The sequence below is a fragment of the Hyperolius riggenbachi genome, chromosome 7 (genome assembly GCF_040937935.1).
Source record: "Hyperolius riggenbachi isolate aHypRig1 chromosome 7, aHypRig1.pri, whole genome shotgun sequence".
Lineage (NCBI taxonomy): Eukaryota > Metazoa > Chordata > Amphibia > Anura > Hyperoliidae > Hyperolius > Hyperolius riggenbachi.
The window spans coordinates 133,834,575-133,847,472 of NC_090652.1; the positions used below are offsets into that span (position 1 = coordinate 133,834,575).

The following is a 12,898-nucleotide window of genomic DNA, read 5'->3' on the forward strand; positions in this document are numbered from 1 at the left end:
GCATATGAAGTTTTGAGCTTTTTCTTTTATCTACCTTACTTAGTGAGGGAGAGTATATGTGAGATAGAAAACTGAGAATTATGTTAAATGGGTTTCGTCCCCCCCCCAAAAAAAACAAAAACAAAAAAAACAAACAAAAAAAAACACATACTTGGGCTAATGACAGTTCAGAAACAGGTGGGAGAGGAAGGAATATTCCCACTCAGACTGTTCCCTGCTGAAAGGTCTTGGGCCTCTTTACAGATAGGAGGCTGAACTGTGGGTTTCCAGCTGCAATTTCATGGATTACTCTTGTATGATCTCCTAATTCTCCCACTGTTCCAGGACAGGGTCCCTCTATACCTAGATGACACATTTATCAAATAGGTTTCTTCTGGTGCATCGGGACTGAGTGTGTTACTGCGTTCTGCATGTGCCCCTCAGAGAGACATACCTGTGCATAGAGATAAACACCAAGACGAATGACTTTATTCTACTGGGCATGTGCAGTCCACACACGCTTGTCCAAGGCAGGGAGCATGGCCAGAAGATGAACAGACACTAAGCTGGAATGGTGGGCTCTACAAAAGTCCCAGAAAACTTCTGAACAAGTTTCTACTCTTTCCCCCCTCAAGGTTTGCTTTATCATTAAAGGACAACTGCAGAGAGAAGAATATGGAGGTTGTCATATTTATTTCCTTTTTTTTTTTTTTTTAACATTACCAGTTGCTTGGCAGCCCTGCTGATCTATTTTGCTGCAGTGGTGTCTGATTAACTCCAGAAACAAGCATGCAGCTAATCTTGTCAGATCTGACATTGTCAGAAACACTTCATCTAATGCATGCTTGTACAGGGGCTATGGCTAAAAGTATTAAATGCAGTGCATCAGCAGGACAGCCAGGCCACTTGTATTGGTTAAAAGGCAATACATATGGTAGCCTCCATCTCCTGTGCTTCAGTTGTCTTTTAAATGCATGCTCAGCACAAGAAATTGAAACTCTATAGAGGTGGTCAGTGAGGTGGAAATTGAAGCTTGCACGCAGCTTGGAAATGTGCAAGCCAAAATCAGCGTGAAAGCTTTTTCATTTTAAGCTGTGTACAATTTACATGCATGGTATTATTAGCACCCTATTGACCATCTGTTCATTAGTATATAATGAAGCTTAATTCCAGGCACATAAAAAAAACCCCACCATTTTGCCCACAGTTAGACTGCAGCCGAACTTACTAAACAAGAAGCCTCCTACTGAGTTGTTATACAAGACCACAGGATTGACTCAGTATGCACACCATCCCCACAAATAAGCAATATCCTAACTTTTGGGATAGGTTCACAGTTGGCGTTACATTCCCTGTAACAGTAGGAATGCAACGGATGAGGGAAGTGCTGCAAATTAAAGCGTAGCAGAGAATGTACACTAGCCCTTATACTTAGCTGGGGCCTTCTCCAGTCCCAAGAGCACCATGGCTTCCCTCGCCATCTGCTGTAGCCCCTCAGTGCAGGCTCTATGACTGACTCCCAGTAATCTGGTCAGTTGCTGCCAGTCGTTGGTTTCTGTGTATGCTCAGCCACGCGCTCCCTGGAGCATTCTGCACTTACTGCAGGCACAGAACACTCCAGGGGACGAGCACGATAAGGGGTGCACGTGCGGCTGAGCTGCAACTACCCAGATTACCGGAAGTCATAACGGCAGAACAGAGAGGCCGAAGAGGATGGATAGAGAGGACATGGTGCAAAGCCCCAGGTAAGTATAAATAAGAACCACTTACCTATGTCAGGTTTCCTTTAACATGTATGTATTGTGTTACAATGCTGCCCTCTGTTATATTGCAACCCACCCACTGCACTGTTAATGTTATACTGCAACGCACCAGCCACACAGAACATCGCATTGCGATGTGGAAAGCCATGTTACAAAATGGCCATTATACACACTCTGCAATGCACCACTGTGAATGTAGCCTCGCAGAGTATTGCAATTTTCCCTGTAATTGTATGGGTCTTTACCAAACCAATTTGTAGATTAATAGTTTAGGCACAATTTTGGGAAGATGACAATTTTCAAAAAGCATGTATTGAATGGCAGTTGTTCCATCCAACTGCCAAAATGGTGTATGGTGAGCAGGGAGGCTGGCCAGCATCTTTATAAAGACACTCCTTGAAAAGGATAAAGAAGGCAATTCTGAGAATCCCTTATAATGAAATGTACTAGCACAAAACTTTTCAGTAATGTCAGATTTCTCCAATGTTGCTGTCACTGTAAGTAGTAGAGAAGTAAACTATGGCAAATTTTACTCAGGAAGAAACTTACTTATTTGTATGCTTACACATACATTTTCAGATTTTCGCAACAGTTGTCCTTTAAGGCTCTTTTCCACTTTGGGCTAAAGTCAATGAGAGGGCACAAATTTGCATATTAAGGACCATTGCAGAAATAAAGCAGCATGCACTGGATTTGGGGAAATATAAAATTGCCTCAGTGGATAGATACTTTCCCACTGAAATGTTGAGTTGGGCAATATGATCGCATCACACATTGACATTAGCAGTGTGGTGAAATCTGTCATAATAATGCGCGACATGCTGCGTGTTATTGGATGACAAGCACATTTACAGTGGTGATGTATACTTTACGTTCCACATGTAATGTGACTTTCTCTCCACTGCAGTCTTATTAGAAAATATGCAATGCAACATCCCAGTGTGAAACCAGCCAGAAACAGGAACTGTGATTTTCATTATCTGGGTGGTGTCCTTGTGAGAGCTTTTCTAAGCACTTTGTAATTTTAAAAGCTCTTGCTAATGTTATCCTATATAGTGAGTGTTCACACTGGCGCAATGTGATTTTGTATAAATCCCCCATAGAATTGCATTAGCAAGAGCTTTTAAAAAACTTTTGTAGTGTGAATCAGCCCTTAGAAACACACAACTGTTCAATGTACTGCAAAAGGCATGTGAAAAAAATGCATACTGTAATATTGGTGGATCATTTCTTTGACATGTTTGCACTTTCTGTAAGATCCATTAGAAGAGCCTGGACAGTTTCTCTAACCAGGGGTTGACTGGAACCATCCGAATTACAGGACTGGCAGCTGCATGGTTTGCTTTTTTTATTTTTTTAGGTAATATGTTTAACATATCCTTTATTTCATTTGTATATTTAGTGCATGTAGCTGTGCCTTACATATATACACCGTATTTTTCGGCACATAGGTTTCGGGTAAAAGCCAGGGAAAGAAAAAAATATATATACTAAACCCGGTTTGTTCATATTCCAGGAGCAACTTACAGCTATTCTCCCCCAATTATTGTGTCCCCTGTCTCCTATTTGCCCTCCACTTCCTTTCCCCCCACCCCAACCATGTATATAACTACAACTCAACTCATCCAGTGGCGATCACAAATCTCTTCTTTCCATCTTTGCGCCAGCTTCTGCTGATTGAGTCATCAGCAACAGCCGGCACTTGAGGCACAGTGAAGGAGAGGTCTCTGATCGCCACTGATTAGGTGACCCAAGCTGTTGTTTCTCATATAGTTATACACGGGGAGAGTGGGCGAAACTGGGGGGAGGGGGACAGATAATGCAAGGAGTCCCTGACATCACAATGGGTTAGCGGTTCGTATCAGCGAGCATTCATAAGTCAGGGACTTCCTGTATTCGGCATATAAGCAGCACAGACCTTTTCTCCCCAGTTTTGGGGGTGAAAGTGCGTCTTATATGCCAAAAAATATGGTAATGATTTGTATGGTAAAGCCTATACAACATAATCTACAACACAGCTTTTATTTTCAACAACAACAACAAACGAATTGTGAATAAGGCATTTTATTGATATACTCTTCATTTACATAAAATCCTTTCACTTTTCATTGGAGATAAAGCATGGTTTATAGCTATGCCTAGCAGATGTCCTGTAGAATGTGAAACCAGAACCATATTATTATGATAGTAAACTCAAGTCATTTGCAAAGATACACACAGATCATTAGAAGTAGCATTATGTGCCAGCGCAGGGCTTTGATGACCATGTGCCTGACCCCACTGCCACAGAACTGTAGGTGAATTAGAAAACGTTATTCTACATTGTCAGTGCAGACTCTTAGGGCAAGCTACTGTGCTACATAAGCCCCGGTCTTTGTGAAGGCACAGTATCAGCAGTGTTAAGGAATGATAAGATTCAGGGTAAGACCTGGTTCACATTGGACCAAAAAAATGGTTAGTTTAGTGGACCATAACAGACCGGACCCTACCGAAGGTGAATGGATCCTTAGTTAATTAATAGACTCAGTTTACATTACTCCGTTCTGCCAAACAGACCACAAGTTTAGCTCTGCAGGGATTTTTCCAGATCGACGGATGTGTAGCAATGACCGCGCAGCACGGTGGCTAACAGATGGAAAGCCGATGCCTTTAAAATCTGATCTGTTCCATGAGTCAGTTTTTACAAGGATCAGTTTTCCATCCACGCCAGTGGGAATAATACAGTAGCAGCTGCTTATTGTTATGGTGCCTACTAATGAGATCATTTGTTTTTTGTACAATTGTATCAAATCTATGTAGTGGAAGAGTAAACTGAGTGAATATATTGTGAATGGATATCTTCAGGAGCGAGTCAGTGATAAAATGTTCTGATATCCAAAAGAACTTAATTGGACCCTAAAAACACATGTAATAACATGCATGTAATTTTTCATAGCATGAGCATTGCTATGTAACATACAGATTATCACACACATTATCCAGAAACACTGTAGAAAGTGTACGTGGATAATGTTGTCTGTTCCAACGCAGAGATGTGATTGTGTCCGTACAATTGTATGGGCAGTATGTTCACACTCTAATGCATTTAAACATAACTGCATTTGTGAGGATAAACAATGTTAGCAAAAACGTAAAGAAAACCCAAAAGCACAATAGAAGATGAGGATGGTGGTGTGAGTAGTTAAGAATTAATGATATGCCCAGACCACGTCTCATGTTTTGATCCTGGAGCTAAATGGGTGATCACAACTTCTACAGCTTGTATTTTCTCATTTTTAGGAGGAATGGTGCAAAGTTTGTACGTTACTTCATCTCCTTCTACAGGGACATATTCTCCTTCAATACTGTTGCAAGAAAAGAGAAAAAAAGTTAGACATTAATAAATTCTTGACAAACTTCTACAAAACTTGCTGTACATGTGGGGGACCCCTTTCCTTTACAGAGGCCTGCATTGGCACCTGGTTGTAATAGCCAGGACAAGATTTATAAACCGTGCCTATATCAGCACTACATGCGACTGGGAGTCATGAGTATACAGTTGCATCCAACTATGTTGTGCTTTGTCGGCTGATGGACTTGCCATTCTGCTTTAGCATTCTCTTCCTCTATGCATATGGAACTTTGCTGTTTCTGCCTTTGCTTTGCTATAAGCTGGCGCTACCAGGCAGCCTATTTAAGAGTTGGGGTACCCCATTATATTGTAGTTTAAGTCTGTGGTCTTCATCAATGTTCACCAACCCTGTCCTCAAGGCCCACCAACAGTGCAGGTTTTGTGGAAATTCAGAGGTAGTTAATCAGCTCTGCTGAGACACTAATTACCTCACCTGTGCATGTTTGTGGTTTTCTGCAAAACATGTACTGTTGGTGAGCCTTGAGGACAGGGTTGGCTGTGTTGATTTTTAAGTGACAACAGCGCTGTTGCTTTTAAAGAGACACTGAAGTCTCTTTTTTTACCTTAATTTCTTATCCAGTCCAGCGCTGCGTAGTATGTTGGCGCTTTATAAATACAATAAATACATCCAATCCGATTCAGCATTAAATCCTAAGCAGATTTGCCACTTCCCCACAGCAAAAGGAGTGATTTATGGCTTAGAAATAGCCCTGCAAAGTTCCAGTTCTCGCATCAGTCTCCTTCCTGTAAGAGGCAGAGCTGTGTGCAGTAACTCTGCCTCCTCTACAGTCAATCTCCACCTCTCCCCGCCCCTCTATCTTCTTTCACTAAATTCACTATTTCTAAGCCATAAATCACTAGTTTTTCAGCGGGGATGCTGCGAATCTGCTTAGGATTTAATGCTGGATCGGACTGGATAAGAAGTTAAGGTAAAAAAAAAAAATTCAGTGTCTCTAAGCTTCACTGTGTTTAACCACTTCTCTAGCACAGGGGTTTTCCCCTAAAAACCACAGCAATTTTAACATTTTAGGGAGGCAAGGGTTAATGGGGGTAAAATTTATTTAAAAAAAAACCTAACTGATGCTGATCACTCACTAATGCTGTATTAGTTATCTGAGATCCTCTCACGAGTGATCTCAGTAACTGTAACAGCATAGTGACTAATTCAGTGTTTACACACATTCTGAATGAATGAGCACTGCCATTGGCTTTGGCAGTGCTCATTCAAACTTGTAAGCACTTTGATTGGCTGACCAGCGGGTGCCGATCGCGACCGCAAATCCGCGTGCACGCGAACGCTCACAGCGGGAAAACAAACAGGAGATGCCTATCTACGCCCCTGTGCCCCAGGTGAATTTTAAAGGGGCGTAGATAAGCGTGGCAAGGGTTGCTAAGTGGTTAATACACAATAATGCATCTGATATTTTTTGTCAAAAAATGTCTACTTCTAATTTGTACCCTACTCTTGCCTTAAACCTTTTTTGTTAGTCCTTTAGACTTTAGGCTCAGGGCAGGTACCCTATTGGGTTTAGTAACTTGGAGAGTCCTGTCCTATTTTTCCCTCCCTTAGATGCAAGGGTGGGATAGGTATCAAAAAGGGGTTAACATTTGTGGGAGAAGTAGGGGTTAGGTTATTGAAAAGGTTTGACATTGGACGGAGATTAGAGTAAGGCATCAGGATGGACCCAACACAGGGGAGGTGTTAGGAGGATGGCATGGGGGGGGGGGGGTGCCTTTGGTATATTAAGAAGGGGTTCATGTTGATGGAAGGAGCTACAAGGTTTGGATTTAGTAATGGTTTGACTTTAGGCTGCTTTCACATTAGGATGTTACAGGCGTACGTTAGAGCAGCCTGTAACGCAGCCCAACTGACAGCAATGATAAATGAATGGGCTGTTCACAGTGCCCACGTTGCGTTGGAGTATAACACAGCGCAGTAAATGAAAGTGCAGCGTGCTGTGCTTTATACTCATATGTGGCTGCGTTCGGATGTTTGCACATGCTCAGTACTATTTTTGTTTTTTTTAAATTTCGTTTTCGTACGATAGTATGCGTCAAAAAGTATGCATCACGTACCCATGAAGAGACGCATAACGCGGCTCTATATAACGTCCAACTTCAAAGCTAACATGCATTGCGTTAGGGGCACGTTATGCGACCTTAACGTCGCATCTAACGTAACATCTTGGTGTGAAAGAGCCCTTAGATTTTGGATCAAACCTGCGGCAGGAAATTAAGAAAGATTCCTTCACTTTAAAAATAAAACCTTATTTGGTAATAATTGAATACACAATGATATCATCTAAGCATGAAGAATACATTTATTGAATATAACAGAACAGATTTATAATATGTGAGATCAAAAGGCTTTATGATCTGATGCATTTATGATATATACTCAGAGAAATCTGCACCAGCCCATAGGAAAGTGCCTGTGGAGGGAAGTGGAGTCTCCTTCAGTATATACTCATGCAATTATTGCATTGTTATGACCAATAAAACACAAATAATGCTCACCACTAAATAAATAATAAAGATCCACAACCGGACATGTGAAATGGAGTTACACATCAGTAGCATGTGATTTATAGTGAGGTCATTCTAACGTGAGGCAAGCTTTCCTGGCCTGCCTCTCCTTCCATAAACCGTAATTCCATAGCCATTATGGAACAGGAAGAGCCAGGAAATTAGATTTCCCATAATACCCTTGGGACAGGGAAGATAAACCATGATCTTACAATGGTCAAAACATCGTATTTCATCATTGTGGATACAGCTTAGTGCTGTGGTGCATTTGGATAATGCATGTCGCAGCTGCTTTAGCAATGTCACAGCACTTACTCAGAGATATGCAGGAAAATATCAGGTCCTCCATCTTCAGGTATAATGAAGCCATGTCCCTTAGAGCGTGAGAAGCATTTACAGACTCCTTTGTAGACAGGTCCTTCAGATGCCCTCACCGTACTGTGCACAGAAAGAAGCAGCATACATGTTAGAGGTAAATAGAACACACCACAGTCTGATACCTTCTTAATGGTTTCCTCCATTTATCTGAAGGCTTATTTACTGCTTTAATAAATTGCTATTTATTACAAGTGCCTCCTAAAGCAATTATAACCTCAGTAAGTTGTGTGAATACCATCCCCAGTGCATGAAGCTACGAACTGTCATATATGACGTCAATTTGCATAAAGAGGGACAGGTTACAACCAGGGCTGTGCAGACAGAACAATTATCGAGTAGTTGGAGTCCTTTAACCTCCTGGGTGGTATGCCCGACACTGTTGGGCAAGAAAATTTTGATAAAAGCGGTATGCCGACACAGTGTCGGGCATGTCCCTCAGGAGGATTTCCGCTGCATTCCCCAGGCTATAGCTGCCCAAGAACAGGTGCCCCAACCCCCTTGCAATCCCCGGTGCTGTCATTTACTTAACGTAACTGTAGCCAGCACCGATCCCATCACCTCTGCCACACAGCTCCAGTCCTGTATGTCGGGAGCATCGGTACTCGGCGACGTGAAATCCGAACGTCAATGATGTCATGACCAAGCCCCAATGCTCCCGACATACAAAACAGGAGCTGTGCGGAGGTGGTGATCGGACTAGAGGTGATGCAATCGGCGCTGGCTAGAGGCATGTGAGTTACTGACAGCACCTTGGGCGCCTGTACTGGCGCAGCTGTCGCTGGCTACACTGGAGGCATCTATACCTGGCTAGCTATACTGGGGCACCTATACCTGAATAGCTGTACTTGTATACTGGGGACACCTATACCTGGCTACTTATACTGGGGACACCTATACCTGGCTACTTATACTGGAGGCACCTATACCTGGATATCTATTGCGGGCACCTATACCTGGATACCTATACAGGTGCCCCAGGTGCTGTGTCAGTAAGTCGCATGCCTCTAGCCAGCACCGATCACATCCCCTCCGCCAAACAGCTGCAGTCCTGTATGTCAGGAGCATCGGTACTTGGAGACATGACATTGCAACGTCGATTATGTCATGACAAAGCCCCAATGCTCCCAACATACAAGACAGCAGCTGTGCGGAGGTGGTGATCGGACCAGAGGTGATGCAATTGGCGCTGGCTAGAGGCATTAGAGTTACTGACACAGCACCTAGTGCGCCTGTACTGGGGCAGCTATAGCTGGCTATACTGGAGGCACCTATACCTGGCTACCTATACAGCGGACACCTATACCTGGCTATCTATACAGCGGACACCTATACCTGGCTATCTATACAGCGGACACCTATACCTGGCTAGCTATGCAGCAGGTACCTATACTTTCCTAGCTATACAGCAGACACATATGTGGCTATCTATGCAGTGGGCACCTATCCCGGGCTAGCTATACTGGAGGCACCTATACCTGGATATCTAATATTGCGGGCACCTATACCTCGATACCTATACTGGGGTGCTAAATACCACATCGCAAATAACATTCTGAATATGGATGGGCATCACACGGTGGACGACACAGGACAGGTAATGTATAAATGCACACATGGGCATACATTTATACACTGAAATCGATCAGGAATTGGCCTGTATGGGCAGCAGACAGATCTCTCTGTCTAATCAGATTAGATCAGAGAGATTTGTCTTTGTAGAATCTGCCCATCATGATGTATGGCTACCTTTACGGTTGTATTAGTTCAGGTTGAGCAACTGCATCTTGGAAATATAAATAATCAGATTTTGGGGAGTTATTTTGAAATTTAGTTTAGATTTTGTGTGTCAAGCTTTTATTAAACTCAAAATGTACACTAGACCATTGCTTGGCACATTTTGGTAAGTTACAGAAAAAATGGTTATGAAAATTAACTGCATCACTTAGGGCTGGTTCACACGGACGGCAGGTGGCATTGGGGCGGCCGGAAGCTGCGTCGTCCTGTGACGTCTCGTTCAGGCAGGGCTGTGGAGTCGGTCCAAAAATCCACCGACTCCGACTCCTCAGTTTAGGATTCCACCAACTCCGACGCCTCTAATTTGCATATTACAATTTTGTTGATTAAAAGTATGTAACATGAAATTTGTCTCTTAACTGCCAACGCTTAGGAATTTTACAAGACAACTGAAATGAGAAGGATATGTAGACTACTATATTTATTCCCTTTAGACTAAAACTAGTCCTTGGTAAGAGTACTTGTAAAAGGTACAAACCGGAACAAAGAACATCTATCTGGCCCTAGGCAATGTAAGTGTGGGTACATGTAAGAATGATGTGCAGGTACTCTGCAGGGGAATGAGGAGATTGTAAACAGACAACACCTCTGTGTTCAATGTGCACAGCATTCTCAGTGGATTCCCTGCAGCTCTGTGGGGAGTGCATATGTAGAGTATAGTACTACTGTGTAACAAAGTAAACCTGAGACAGATGAAATTAAAGTTTTATACATACCTGGGGCTTCCTCCAGCCACCTTCAGGATAATCAGTCCCTCGTTGTCCTCCTCCACCACCTGGATCTTCTGCTATGAGTCCAGGTACTTGAGCCAGTCGGGCGTAGTGCGCATGCACACACTCCGCCGCCAGGAGCATACTACATCTGTGCAGCACTATTGCGCAGGTGCAGAATGTTCCTGGCTGTGGGAGCGGCATGCGGCCGAACAGCGCTGACTGGCTGAATTACCAGGACTCATAGCAGAAGATTAGGGTGGTAGAGGACAGCGAGGGACTGATTAGCCTAAAGGGGGCTGGAGGAAGCCCCAGGTATGTATAAAACTTTACTTTTCATCCGTCTCAGTTAGCCTTTAATTTGTAGTCACCAAACCAAGTTTTAACAACATATCAAATTATTTGATTTCATCAGCAAAGGGAGTGCATACATTTGCATAAATCAGCATCAATGCAGAATTATTTCCATCTCGTTGACCATCTCTTAGTGACACAGCTACACATCAGGCTTTATTCTTACAGCATAGATGTTATTTAGTATATATAAGAGATTCCTGTGTACACATCATATATACAGTCACAATCAGATATGTTTATCTGACCTTAAAAATACGGGGACTGCTTTATTGAAGCAGCACAAGTAACTAATTTTGATTGGTTTATTTCATTTTTGTGGACTAAGCACAGCTATTACTGTATATATATTGTATATATACATTATTTTTAATGACTATTATCTGAGAAATTGAACATTTTATCATATTTTCTATTTTAATTACAGTTACAAATTCATTAGGAGTCTGAGCATTTTTTCCCAACTCCAGGCACCCAAAATCGCCCGACTCCACGACTCCGATTCCACAGCCCTGCGTTCAGGGGTGACGGTACGGCAATTGTCAGCTTCCCGTCATGATCGGCGTTTCTTGTCCCATGAAGCCGCGGCGGCTAGGCGACCCTGGACGTCGCATGCGGCTTCTAGGGCCGGTGGAAACAACGCGTTAAATCTGGATAGGAACGCCGCATTTGCACAAGCGACAGTATTCGCGCGATGCTAAACACTCCCATTCACTTGACAGTAAATGCCGCCAAGCATCCGTGTGAAAATTAACTGGATGCACAGAAATCCAGCAGAAACTGAATGCCAGGAAAGTTAAAATGTACCAACTCCATCCACTCCTAATACATTTAAACTGTAATAAAATTAAAGATACAGTGTTTTGTTTCTCATATAATAAAACAACGTGTATATACTGTATAGTTCAAACTAAAATATAAATAAAAAGGTATCCCCTGAGGACGGTAAGAGCCAAAACTAGTCGGGACGAGAGTGGGCAGCGTGATTGCAGCAGTGTGTGGGTCCAAAGTACCACTGGTGAGGGAAGCCAATACAGCTGAATGAGGTCCTAGATGGAATAGGACCCTCTCTAGGTGAGTGACCCCATATGTTTATTTATGTCTACTATTTTTATTAAAGATTTGTGGATATTACATTGAGAGGATCCCTCCCCTTTTTTCTGTTTATGCACGTGAGTGCAAACACAGGTGAATTACACCACAGCAAAGGGGAGTGTGGACCCACAGGAGAGTTACTGAAGAGGGCTACCTTGGTTTACACAGCGCTACAATATAAACTACATATGCTCTGGGAAAAAGGAATTGTTCCTATTGTGGCAGCAGTGTGACAGAACATATAATCTATGTACTGGATATGCCTCTGATTTGCAATATAAACCCATCAATAAACAGTTACATGTGCTGCTGCAATAAAGTAGTCACCAAATGTGGATTCCAGGCTTTACTTAGGTAGAGAGAGGAAAGTAAGATTCATTTATTTTATTGGACACTTAAAGGATGACTCGTTTTGCAGGCCCTACACGCTTCTTCAGGTAAAAATACAGTGTCTGTAACTTAACACCTCAGACTTGGAGCACCGGATTGTGACTGTAAAACTGATGTGTATGTCACGATTGATAGTTAAATAGATTTTGGGCAGAAACATGGCTTGTGGGTAGTTAAATAGAGGTTATCCCAAAATCACTTGAACATTTCCCTTTACTTCCAGTTACTGATGAAACTGCGTGTCTACTAGCAGCACAGGCAAAAATAAATAAATAAATTTGTTTTTTAATTAGTGCTGGGAATAAGGGTTTTCTTTTTTTTTTTGGGAGGGGGGGGGGGGTAAATAATGGGGAGAAATAGTTACCCTGCAAGTGACATGCTCTGCTCAGTGGCAGTTGCATGCTTACCCTCTGGAGAAAAAGGGGACAGGGGTCTGTGATAAAGTTCACAGACTACACAGAGAAATATGTTACACAAGGTTTCAGATGAACTTGGTGGAACATAACATACAGTTAAGA

General features: G+C 42.6%; 1 protein-coding gene across 1 annotated transcript in view; it reads right to left on the bottom strand.

Moving 5' to 3' along the window:
- Positions 1 to 3,790: 3,790 nt before the first annotated feature.
- Positions 3,791 to 12,898, bottom strand: part of CARHSP1 (calcium regulated heat stable protein 1) — a 65,872-nt gene continuing 56,764 nt past the window's right edge. The window contains exons 3-4 of the mRNA XM_068244655.1: positions 7,975 to 8,097; positions 3,791 to 5,086 (exon numbers count right to left, since the gene is read on the bottom strand). Coding sequence (XP_068100756.1) covers positions 4,924 to 5,086; positions 7,975 to 8,097 — 286 coding nt within the window. The 3' untranslated portion in view covers positions 3,791 to 4,923. The remainder of the gene's footprint in view (positions 5,087 to 7,974; positions 8,098 to 12,898) is intronic.